Source organism: Scomber scombrus, chromosome 7, assembly GCF_963691925.1.
Source record: "Scomber scombrus chromosome 7, fScoSco1.1, whole genome shotgun sequence".
NCBI lineage: Eukaryota > Metazoa > Chordata > Actinopteri > Scombriformes > Scombridae > Scomber > Scomber scombrus.
The window spans coordinates 6,492,440-6,504,953 of record NC_084976.1 but is presented as its reverse complement, the minus strand read 5'-3'; the positions used below and the strand labels follow the sequence as shown (position 1 = coordinate 6,504,953).

The window sequence follows — 12,514 nt, the reverse complement described above, 5'->3', positions numbered from 1 at the left end:
GGTGGTGTTAGCATGGACTCTTTCAGGATATGCTCTGTTTGCTGACACATTCTACTCATGCTTGTCTAACATATGTCAGTTCCCCTTGATGATTTCTCAATCAGACTCTGAAACAGGATTTAGTAACTGGGATGAATCATTGTTTATCTTGTGGGCGGTAGTGCTGATTTAGCCTACAAATACAGCATTGTTCAGTGACTGTCTTCGATTTCTATTTACAGTGATGATGCCTGTTCATGTTTTTATATCAATGCCTTCCAGGAAGCTCTTATCAGTTCCTATTCTAGTGGTGGTTGGTTTATTTACAGAGAAAAGTCAGTAGGTTTTGGATTTGCACTGCAGAAGATTCAGTCCTTTATTTATCTTATTTTTCCTGACCACACTGACCTTTCTTCTTTTTTTTTCACCTAAAACTTGAAACTGACATCACTTACTCACACTTGGCCGCTGAGGAGCTCCACTACACACACTGTCATCGTCTTTTCCTGTCTGGCAAGGCTAAAGTTTGAGGGTAGAGAAAGGTGGAAAGCCAGCTGGGCTACTTTAGGCTACTGAGAGTTCATAGTCCTTATCTGCCTTCTTGAAATTGAAGGTAAATCAATATTGTAAAGGAAAGTGCCACATCATCCAAGCAGTGTTAATGATGCTCTCTTCTTTGACACATTTGTCTGTGTATTTGCTTGTATAAAATAAATGATTTATGGCCATGAAAGTGCAAGTGTAGATTCATAATCATGACACTCATCTATTTGTCTCTGTATAAATCTGCTACAATTAGCAGGGAAATGAATTGCAGTAGACGACAGTACAGCATATACAGATACAGCTTGTTGTTATTGTTCATTGATAACATCTGACTGGCCTCTGATTGGCTTAGAAGGTGTATAGAGCCGCAGTTTGCTGCAGACGTCACAGTCGTCCTCTGCGGCTGCGGCTCCTATTGTGGTGTTTAAAGAGCAGGAAGAGGAGGCGGAGGCCAGCTGAATAACTGAGATTTGAAGGCTGAAAGGCTTCAGGTGTGTTTGTGCTTGCGCGAGATAAGACACAGGATCATCTCTCTTCTCCTCAGCTCCTCCTCTGATGAGACGAGGAGGGAGAGAGCGAGGACAGCCGGCGCCGCAACTGTCCCCGCGATGATGCCGGATTAGGAATGCTGCAGTCTGGATGTGACTCATTCAACGCAAAACAGAGAAATTATAAGATGAAAATGACATAAGCTCGATGAATAGGTGGCAGACTGTTTGTCGTCACGTTGTACCCCTGGGGTTGAAAATTCTGAACTGACTTTAACTTAGTGTTATGAGTTGTGTCTGGCTTTGCAATGATTGTCTGACCTGTGGGAAATAACATGATGGCCTAACATCCATTTATCTGATTACAGACCAGAAAAAATAGATTTCATAACTATAATTGGGGCAATAAGATTTAGTAATAGTTGCACCATAGCCATATACATGCTTTCATTATTATTTTCAGTTTGTGAGAGTCTCTGCTATATGTTGTGATGACTTGCTTTATGTCCAGAATTAAGGACAATAACCTGGCTTCTATTTTAATGTGATATAAAATGAAACAATGATGTAATGATGTAGTGATGGTGGAGCATTCATACTTGTGTGTAGGTATGTGTACGCGTGCCACAGGCGTACGCACGTTGCCTCACGCTCAGGCTGTCAGGGAGGCTGCGGTGAAGATGAGCGGCAGCAGGGTTAACTGAAGGAGTCAGCTGTCGTCTTGGATCAGACCAGGCGGGTAGTGGTGTTGAGGGGGGCAAAGCTGGATGTTTGTAGGTAGAGAATGGGCTCACTAAGGGTCCCAAAAGACCCCCGTAGGCAGTGGGTAGCACAGACTGGAGGAGGGCTATGCGTGTCGTCTTTGCTCAACAGACACACAAAGAGCCATAATTCTGCAGAGCTTTTTCGAATTAGTGACCTTGTTTGATTGTCAGAGTGAAATCGCCGAAATAATTCCCAGAATAAGCTGTAGCCATGTCCTGGTGGAGAGATGAGTATGAATTCACAGAGGGCTCTCTGGTGTTTTGTTTCCCATGTGGAATTCTTTTTTTTTTCTTTTTTTTTTCTGAGCTGATGAAAGCATGTGTATGTCAGTAATAATCCATACGAATGTAACTCGCTGTATGAGTCAATGTCAGGGATTAATGGCCTCTATCACTCTTTTCTTTCCCCCTCTCCTTCGCTGTGTGTGTCATTCTGTGTGCAGAAGCGGGAGGTAAGAAGTTGCGCAGCACTATCCAGAGGAGCACAGAGACGGGCTTGGCGGTGGAGATGAGGAGCAGGATGACTCGGCAGGCCAGCCGGGAGTCCACAGATGGAAGCATGAACAGCTACAGCTCTGAGGGAAAGTAAGTGGAGACAAGGACTCACTCTCACATTTACCACAAAGTGCAGTGGGAGCAGTTTGTGCACACACAGCAAAAGACAAACTTGATTTGATTAATCATGTTAGGCTTCACTCGTCCTAATCCTCACAACATTTAAGGGCGATTAATCAAATTTTATTTTCAATTTCATTTTCCGTTTTGGATTCCAACCATCACAAAAATAAGATAATTGAAATAAAACAATTAGAGTGGCGCATTCTGTTTCACCATCATGCTCTCGTTTTGTCTTTCGCTCCTCCCTATAACCCTCTGACCTGCATTCAGTGTCTCTGTCCACCCACTGTAGTGAGTGAGAGGAGTCTGCCTCTAGTGAAACAGAAGAGTTCACAGACAGACTGGGAGCTGATCAGTCAGTGTACATTCAGATACAGTTCATAAGCTCAACACACACACACACACACGCAGCAGGATATTTGTGTGATTTAAACAGCTGTCTGTGCAGAGTCCTCTTCACTAGACACAATAGAAACAGACTCACAGTGTAAAAGAACACAGGGGGTCTCCATTAAGAGTGTGTGTTGATTGATACATTTAATAAAACAGAAGCATTTCTGTTCTGAGTCAATGAATAATCGTGTTAAATAATCATCTCAGTATTGACCAAAATAATCGTGCTCATGATTTTTGCCTATGAAATGTTATAGGCTACTGCCAGCTGCTCATCATAACTGCACCTTTATCTCTATGGTAACCAGTCTGTGTTCCTGTGTTTCAGTCTCATCTTCCCCGGTGTGAGGCTTTCTTCAGATGCCCAGTTCAGTGACTTCCTGGATGGTCTGGGCCCCGCTCAGCTGGTCGGGCGACAGACATTGGCTACTCCACCCATGGGTGAGAGCAAGAATGCTTTTCTTAGAATATACTGTATATATTCTTTTTTCTTTTATTATTCATTCTTTGCACTTGTAATGGTTGGCTTAATTAGCTTGTGCACATTACAGTAGCAAACAGTCCGCTGGACTGTATGGTGATTTCTCAAATATTTTGTTTTGTTTGTTATGCAGGCGACATCCAAATCGGCATGGTGGATAAGAAAGGAGCACTGGAGGTTGAGATCATCCGAGCCCGCGGCCTTGTGGGAAAACCAGGTTCCAAGGCACTGCCAGGTAATTTAAGATACACATACAGTATGTCATATATGTTGATACGGTACATGATGAATAATAAGGAAGAATAAGCATGCTGCTTTAGGATATGGGAATCCAAGGTAACATTTCCTCTCCTTTCTGCTCCACACAGCACCATATGTTAAGGTCTACCTTTTGGAAAACGGAGTCTGCATAGCCAAAAAGAAAACAAAAGTAGCAAGAAAAACCTTGGATCCTCTTTACCAGCAGCAACTGCCGTTTGAAGAGAGTCCGGGAGGGAAGGTTTTACAGGTGAGAACACAGTGATGAGGTCTCTCAGTAATTAAAGCAAAAACTCACAATCAGCTGAGCACTGTTAAACCTCATCGTATCCTTTATACTCATTTCTTTTTATGTGTTCTTCTCTTTAGGTCATTGTGTGGGGTGACTATGGACGTATGGACCATAAATCATTCATGGGAGCAGTTCAGATACTGTTAGACGAGCTGGACCTGTCCAACATGGTGATTGGCTGGTTTAAGCTCTTTCCTCCTTCCTCACTGGTGGACCCTACTCTGGCCCCACTGACAAGAAGAGCTTCCCAATCGTCACTGGACAGTTTCTCTCGATCATAGCAGCGTGTGGACTGATAGCGTTGTTGTAGCAGCCAGTGTTGCGATTACAGGTCACGCCCCCCGGTTACACTGCATGCTTGATGTTGTGTCTTCTGAGCCTGTTTCTAGGGGTGCAAACGTGATCCTGTGTTTTGAGCAAAAACGTTGCACATGTCGTGCACGTGGCGAAGCGTGTCGCAAGCACCTGGCGGCCGGGATTGCCGGGTGTTGTTGTTGTTGTTTGGAGGAAGCTGGAATGAACTCCTTAGCACGAGGAATCCGTCAGTTCCAGGTTTTCATCCAATTCGAAGCCATGGGGGTCAGTCCTGGGAACCGCTAAACGAGTTCTACAGAAGCCCTTTTCGAATGAAAAATAAATGTTTTTCTTTTTCTTTTTTTTTTCATTTGTTTTTGTTTTTGTTTTTCTTTCTTTTTTTCTTTAAATGTCAATGTATCTGAAGGGGGTGACAGTGTTTCTAACCAGATGCTTGGTCACGCCACGCCAACAGACCTTGCTGTGTAGATGGAGTTTTGGTGACCATCACTTTTGGGTGAGGTGTGTCCCAGCTTGTATCCAAATTCCCCGCATACTCCAGGTTTATGTACTGAATCAAAGCGTCCTGGTAAATCACCAGAAAGACTTCAGTTAATCAGAGGCAATATTGAAGTGGCTACCATCAACACTCCAGAATATACAGTAATGATCAAAACCCCGTGAAAAGATGTACAATCTACCATCATTCTTTCTCTGTTGATATATTGTATGAAAATTAAATGAGAAAAAAATATTTTTTTCCCTTTTTAGTTCATTTGCATGGACACAAATTTAGCTGAATTTAAAAAAAAGAAGAAGAAAATTATTTTCTTGAGGCTGCAACTTGCAAAAAAGATGAAGAAAAATAAATAAAACAGATCAGCCATTTTCAACAATTTATATTATTTTTAAAGATAAATTTCACTAGTGCATGGTTTTCAAGGGGAGTGAATGCAACATCGTGATGAAAAAAAATAGACATTGTTTATCATTCTTTAGACCATTCATGAGTCTGTGTTTTGCAGACATGCAGATAAGGGAAACTTAAAGGAAACTTTTGGAGTTATTTAACAGAAAATGTTTATGTGACAAAAAGTGATAATGAAAATAAATGTAAATTATTTATTTCATTGTAAAAGGCTTACGCCTTATAAAGATAAACATTATGTGCAAATTGTACATGTTTCTCTTTTTCTTCCTTGTCCCAGGGTACTTCTCATTGTACTATTCATTAATACCATTGTTCAGTCCCCTGATATTGTCCAGATTTTAGGACTGTGGGTTATTTTACAGTTCTGTATTGTTTCAGTATGTTTTTTTTTTTTGGATTTGATTTGTTTAACAAGCATGTTGAAAAGGATTTTCTGCAACATGGCTTGGGCACACCTTACAGTAACTCAGCATGTTTTGATAAAGATGATATTTGGAATTTTTGCAGTTTCTTGTACAGTGCATGTCAACTTCATTACTTTTCTCCCTCACCTTAAATTGAACTCTACAGCAAATTAGTTCTTGGTCTTCCATGACCAATTATTGAAGTTTTAACAAAACATTCCACCCCCAAGGTCATATTTTCTTTAAGGTTTTTGAGAAAAAAAAAAAAGTGACAAGGAAAATATTTTATATTTAATTGAGGTTGACGAAACAAGTTGTGATTGCAAGTGTATTTTATTTCAGTATTGTTGACGAACATGCAAAAATAATCTGTATCGGTACAGCAAGAGGTCTATACCTAATCAAGAGGCAGCGAACATGCAAAAGCTGTGTGTTGCTGCAGTTCAATTTTACAGGCACTGTTTGTGAAGATGATCTAATCACAAGTTCAAATAACAAGGGATATTGCCACAGAAAATGTTTTTTTTTTCTTGTTTTAATGAAAATGAAATTAATTTACTATATTTTTGTTAGTTTTATTTAAAAGCCAAGACCAGTTTATTTTTTATTTTCTATTTTTAGTAATTATTAATACTTCTCATGTCTGGGAAGTATATGAATCTTATAGTTGCAGTATGTCTGAATGAAATTGAACTGAGGCATTATTCCTTTTCCACATGAAGATAATGCATTTTAATGTCCAAGAAAACCTTGTCGCTGTAACAAGCTACAGTATATATTTTCATTTTAATTTTCATTGTACATACCTTTAGATGTCAGAATTTGAATAAACAAGCTACCATGAATAGAAGACTCTGTTGGAACAGGAAAAATGCCTCAGATGATGACAAAGACATATGTTATTTATCCTTTTGAATGCCTTTTAATTTTCTCTTTTTGGTGCAATGTGTTAATGCCAAGGCTATGTCTTGGTTAAGTATGGTTGAGTACAGAGATTTATGTAAGTTATTTTTCAAATTAAAAATAAAAAATTGATATTACACTAACTTCCAAGTGTTGGGTGATGATAACATACACACACACTCACACTCACACTCACACACACAAATATGACATACATTCTACAGAAACAAGAGAAGTACGTAAGAAGTTGAAGTCTCTTGGCACTCTTACAAGACATACATTTTTAAAAGCAGGTAGAAAGTGATAGATTAGATGCTGAGATATCCTGACATTTAGTCCCTAGTATGGATAAAACTCTAAAAACACTGGATTCTACATTATTGCTATTGGGGTTATTGCTCAGACTTCGAAGAGCTTCTTCCAGAGTCACAGAAGACATCATTTATCTGTTCTCACAGGTTCAACAGTAGACCTCCTCCCCATGATGAAATGACCCTTGTGTGTAAAAGGAGTGGAGTGGGCCTGTATGAAAAATGTCAATGACTGTGTGGTCCAGCACAAGTAGGCTGAACTCTATTTGTTAATTGTGATCCCTTACAACAGTTACATTTCATAAAAGGAAAAGGATCAAACCAGTAACTACTTTATGTCCCCCAACCCACCCCACCTCCATGATCCCAACATTCCAAATAACAAAGAGAAGGCTCCTTGTTTATTTATTGACACAGTAATCTTTGTACAGTAGATTAAGCTCATGGGTTTGATAGCTCCATTAATCAGACAGATATGATTTCATTTTAGAACTAAATGTCATGAGCAGATGCAGGTAAATGCATTGATCTCATACTCTGGATCTGTATCAGACCTGGTACTGATACATTAAGTGGATTGGGTATCATCTTTTTCAGTGACACAGCAATACATGGCTTAATGCTACCTTACTTAAAATGATCACAAATAACTCCAAGTACTGAGGTATAGATTTTATATTTAGATTAAAGCACCATAGAATCAGATTGAGTATTACCCTGAATTGACATATCTGAATCAGTATGAGGAGGGAGAAAATGAAATTGGTCTATCTCTAGGCAGGATCATTAACATAAGTAATATACACTTTAAAAAAAAAAAAAAAAAAAGAAAGGCAAGAAGTGAAGAGGTATGATTTTAAAGTAGCTCTCTTTCTTGACTTTCTCATGGATATATTGCCTTACAGGTTCAAACAACAGTTTACAAGCATTTAGATTACTGACTATAGGCTAAACCCATATAATTGAATTGATTAATTAATTCATTAATTCATTTAAAAGATTATTACTTTAGATTAGATGATTACTAAAGACTGTTTTTGTGTCCATCAAGAAGAACTCTATACTGCTGTTAACTTCAAGTAATTATTTTCCTTCTCTCGCCAGAGATATATTACAGCTTTTATTAAGTGTGCTGTAGTTTGAATGTCTCAAGTTGTTAATTATACTCATTAGTGGCATGACACTTTGCTGTCCTGAATAAAATATTTCATTTTACAACAAAAGCACAATCCAGTCTGACATGTTGTCTGAACTCAGCCTTGTATTAGCCTTCCTTCTGCTTTTGTCTGAAAAAAGGGATGACTGGGTAATGACGAATGACTGCGGTTTGTGGCAGAAGAGTTCCTGTTTGAGCTGTATTTAAGGAGACTGCAGACTGCATGCATATGAATAGATGTCGAGCTCCACACAGCAGGTCTGTACTTTGTGATTTTATTAAATTGAAGTTCACATATGGAGCTTTCTAATTCTCCTTTTCAAAATGTATTATTGTTACATTAATATTGACTTAAATTTCAAAACTAATTTACACTTTATGCCATGCAGTATTATTGACCATTACATGGTTTTAATTAACTGTTCCTCCTCTTCCTCTCCAACTTTTAATCTCCAGTGTTGGGTTTTCCAACATTTTTTCCTTCAATATCCAGTATGCTGCTCTCATGGACTGTGATAAAACAAAGCCTGGAGGACACTGGGTCTCTGGTTGTGGATGTTTTCACCACTGGCGAACGGGATGGCTTCAAGAAAACCACCATCCTCCTCCTCACTTGTTGCTTTTCCAGCTTCCTCCTCAGCTCCCTGCTCTTCCTATACCTCCTCTACACTCTGGACTATGAGACAGCGGTGGCTGGAGGGATCGCCGGCTGCTTTGGGACTCTTCTGACAGTTGCCCTATTCCTGTCCAAGAGAGTACGATGCTTGGGGACCCTATTTGTTATCTCTATTTTCATGAAGAAGAGCCGAAATCTGCTCCTGACCACAGGAACCAGTTTGGTGGTTCTTCGAAATATCCGCAACACGTTGGAGAACCTCACAGGCCTGGTCAAGAGCATGATTTGCAACCTGAAGGCCAAGAAAGCATCGATTACTTCGCCTTTCAGTAACTATGTTAAGATTTTAAAATGGCTGGGTAACATACTCAAAGGGGTTACAGACCTGGGGGTGGTGAACCTTGACTCCAAGCTCAAGGTCTCACCAAAAATGGAATCAGAAAAATTTAAGGAGAGACTCAATGGAGCAGAGCAAAAACTGAATGAAACTGTAAGGTACGCACAGGCCATTATGAACACAGTGTCTTCTGTTACTGACCGGATGTTTCCTGCCATCACCTTCCTCATATTCATGATGTTTATAGCCTTGCACATTAAAAGATTCTGCAATGACTTGAAACACCAAAATCGATTCGTCAGTAGCAAGTTCATTCAGTTTGACGAGAAGCAGAAGGCGGAAGGAAAGCCGCATGTCCTTCCTCTCACACCCAAGGAGAAGAGGCTTTACACTTCTATCCCATCCGCCCGTCCCAGCGCACGAGAGGGGAAAGCTGTGCTGAAATTTGGTATCCCAGTTGTCTCCCATTTCGTAACTTGGGTAATATTTATAACTGTGGATGCCTTACTTTACTGTTTTGTTGATATCGTAACAACGAAATTATCAGAGATGAAACCATTCCATGTCCCCTTGCTAATGAGCATCAAAGTAAGTATGTTTGTGAAAGTTTTTTGGGTCTCACTGATACGTTACTGAGTGTATTTCTGTGACACACCCACTAATTACTTATTCATTGATCTTTTACAGAGGATTTCAACCTTAGTTGGTATACACTTTGGCGAGGAAAACCATAAGGAAGACTTTTCCTACTCTGTGACCCTTTTTGAGAAGAAGTGTCTTCCAAAACCAAAGCTGCTGCTCTATAACTCTGTGGTTCCACTGGCTGCCATCCTGCTCACTCTGTTCATTATGGCCCTGGTGGCTGCCAAAGTGTCCCAGCTTAGGCTGATGGTGTGTGAGCGATTCTTCACCGCCGCTGCAGAGCAGAGGGTGGAGTACCTGCATGCCAAAATCCTGAGGAAGAGATTAAAAACGTGGAAGGAGAAAGCAGATAATAGCCTCCTTACATCACTAATCATTAAGGTATGCATTACAGTAATTGCTCTAGTGAATGATGAGTGCATTATGGTTTTAAAACACTGAAACTTTGTCTTTAATCAATACTTTTTCTTATCTTCTCTCATCAGCCACAATTCTGGTGCCCGCTACTCTTCACACCCAAAGAGGATCGACAGAGTATCGTATGAGGAAATTATTCTAACTGCTGCTTTTAGCTACCCAAGCAGCCAGACTGAAATACCTCAACAACTATTGGATGGAGACTTTAATGGTCCCCAATGGATGAACCCTACTAACTTTGTTGATCCTCTGACTTTTCCTCTGGTGTCACCATGAGGTTGACAGTTGTGGTTTACAATGAAATATCTACTATGGGATGGATTGCCATAAAAACTGGTGCAAGACGTTAAACCCTAATGACTTTAGTGATCCCTGACTGTTCCTTATGCATCACCATGAGGTTGATTTATGGTTTTGAATGGAATGTCAAACAACTATCAGATGGATTACTATATAAATTGGTGCATGCATTCATGTGATCTCCCAGATCTAGCGCTATTCCTCAGGTCGACTATTTTGGTTTATCACTGAATACCTGCAAAACTATTGACATTCCCATCAGCCTCAGCTGGTTTAAGTTCTAGTTCTCAACTGTTACCATGCTAACATGCTAAAGCAAGATGGTTAACATCACAAATAACACATCAGCATGTTAGCATTGTCCTTGTGAGACTAAGCATGCAGCCTCACAGCAATGCTAGCATGGCTGTAGACTCTTGTCTTCTTTTTTCTACTAGTTTTTCTACTGTATTGAATAATTTAACAATAAATTCATGCTGCTACGACTCCGTGCCCAATTACTGTTTTTGTGCATAATCCTTCCTGCATGCTACAGTAGTTAATTAAGTTATGTCACTTAACATAACAGTTCAATCTGCTCATTGGCAGTAATGGTAACCATGGAGAATGGTTTATAGAGAAGTCACTTTCATGTTGACAACAGCCAACCAAAGACCACTAATCAAGAGGCTGTAATTCAATTAGCTTAAGCTTTAATGAGCAATCTGCAACTAGAAATGTCATCTTACTTATCAGAGGTGTTTCATATACATTACATCATGGTCATTGCATAACAAGGCAGGTGACCCAAAAACTGTCTGCACAAATAATCTGCGTTATAGCAATATGTACTGTATTTATGAATGGATGCTCCAATTAACTATAACTAAAGGAATAATACGTTAAAACTGTATTTGTGTAGGATAGCGCACCGGACAATCTCCAGTAACCTGAGATACAGGGATAGGCTTCTGTATATTACCTCCATGTCTAATGCTCCCCTGCAGAGAGTAGGGCAGATATTTGCTTACATAATCCAAGACAGATGTCCCCTACATGTGCAGTGAACAGCACTGTCCTCTTTCCACTTAAACACACTGTCACCGCTCATTAACATCCTGCCGGTGTCACTGTATTCACCTAGCACATGGATCACATATCTTTCTTTGTAATGTGTGATAAAGAATGTGACAGATGAGATATACACTGATGAGTGTTCAGTGTTAAGTTGGTACATATGATTTTAATTGGTACCACTTTATAATAAGGCAGACTTTATGAAGCATTTATAAGTTAAAGCTTTATTCATGGTTTTAAAAAATTATTCTTTATAGATAATTAATGCACCATTAATAAGAACAAGTTTGTCTTCCACCTTGATGGAATAGTTTCAAGTAATTATGATGACTTATTATAAACCGTGGCCTTATTATGAAACAGCATGACATAAGACAGCCTGGAAAAACCCTAATATTGTCATTATCAATAGCTCATAATTCATCTATGAGGTATTAGTAAACAGTTTATACATAGGGCCTTATTAAAGCCTCTGTTCCTGTTTTTCTTCCCACGCATTACTTGTTCCTTATTTTAGCTCCTCCACATCAGTATTCCGTGAACTGCTTCTGCGTCCACATATTTGTCCACCGATTATGATCTAGAAGAATAGTGTTTATAATCCAGTAGGGCACATTTGACCATTTTCAGAGTTTCAACCTTACAGTCTCATTCCACTGGTGCCACACCATTCCTTCCACTGTCAGAGACAAGAGGAAGGAAGTGGTAAAGCTCAAGGATGAGTAGGCCTTCTGTGACTCACACCGTCGCCACTGACCCGTGTGGCAACCTGATAAGCTCACATTATGTCTACACTGGCCCTGTGGCATAATACCACGCCAGCATGCCAGCCCAATAGGAAGCTGCCACATGATGCTCAGTGACAGCCACAGACCTTTTTACCACAGGAAGGAATGAATGCAGTCCATACATGGGCATAGATGGAGTGAGTATGATCATTTGCTATCATGCTGAATATGCAAATGCAGAGTCAATCTGGGTCAACAAAGAAAATCTTAATACTTTCACGCATGTCAGTGCTTTTTAATGAATATTTCATCAAAAGGAAGGATGCTTTTGGGTATGAAAAATTAGCCCCGTTACCAACGGCAACAAACATTTACGGTGGGAAAAAAACAAGGGTACAGATCTGAAAAAGCTCAGATACAGTAGAATCAGGCACATTCACAACTAAAGCTTTTTTCATTTCCTATAGTAAAATACTTGATTGCATAATGTATGTGAGTGTAGCAGAGAGGGTTTTGCTGACCTGTGTACTGAGTGGAGCTGACCTGGAAAACCTCACTGAGTTGAACAGATATATATCTGCTAACAGAACATTGGCCTCA

General features: G+C 39.7%; 2 protein-coding genes across 4 annotated transcripts in view; both read left to right on the top strand.

Moving 5' to 3' along the window:
• The window catches only part of rims2a (regulating synaptic membrane exocytosis 2a), a 145,239-nt gene extending 141,139 nt beyond the window's left edge, over positions 1-4,100 (top strand). For all 3 annotated transcript variants that reach the window (XM_062423016.1, XM_062423014.1, XM_062423013.1), the window contains 5 exons: positions 2,221-2,362; positions 3,117-3,229; positions 3,403-3,504; positions 3,638-3,777; positions 3,897-4,100. In XM_062423016.1, coding sequence (XP_062279000.1) covers positions 2,221-2,362; positions 3,117-3,229; positions 3,403-3,504; positions 3,638-3,777; positions 3,897-4,100 — 701 coding nt within the window. The remainder of the gene's footprint in view (positions 1-2,220; positions 2,363-3,116; positions 3,230-3,402; positions 3,505-3,637; positions 3,778-3,896) is intronic.
• A 1,737-nt stretch (positions 4,101-5,837) lies between these two features.
• On the top strand, positions 5,838-12,291 carry LOC133984143 (dendritic cell-specific transmembrane protein). Its single transcript, XM_062423424.1, has 2 exons — positions 5,838-9,359; positions 9,459-12,291. The coding sequence occupies exons 1-2, from the start codon at positions 8,313-8,315 to the stop codon at positions 9,852-9,854; spliced, it is 1,443 nt and encodes a 480-aa protein (XP_062279408.1). The 5' UTR covers positions 5,838-8,312; the 3' UTR covers positions 9,855-12,291.
• The last annotated feature ends 223 nt before the right edge of the window (positions 12,292-12,514 follow it).

Excerpts from the sequence above, each read along its gene's own strand:
- LOC133984143 (XM_062423424.1), top strand. The coding sequence starts at position 8,313 with ATGCTGCTCTCATGGACTGTGATAAAACAAAGCCTGGAGGACACTGGG. Across the intron at positions 9,360-9,458 it reads CCTTGCTAATGAGCATCAAA|AGGATTTCAACCTTAGTTGG; the intron begins GTAAGTATGTTT and ends GATCTTTTACAG.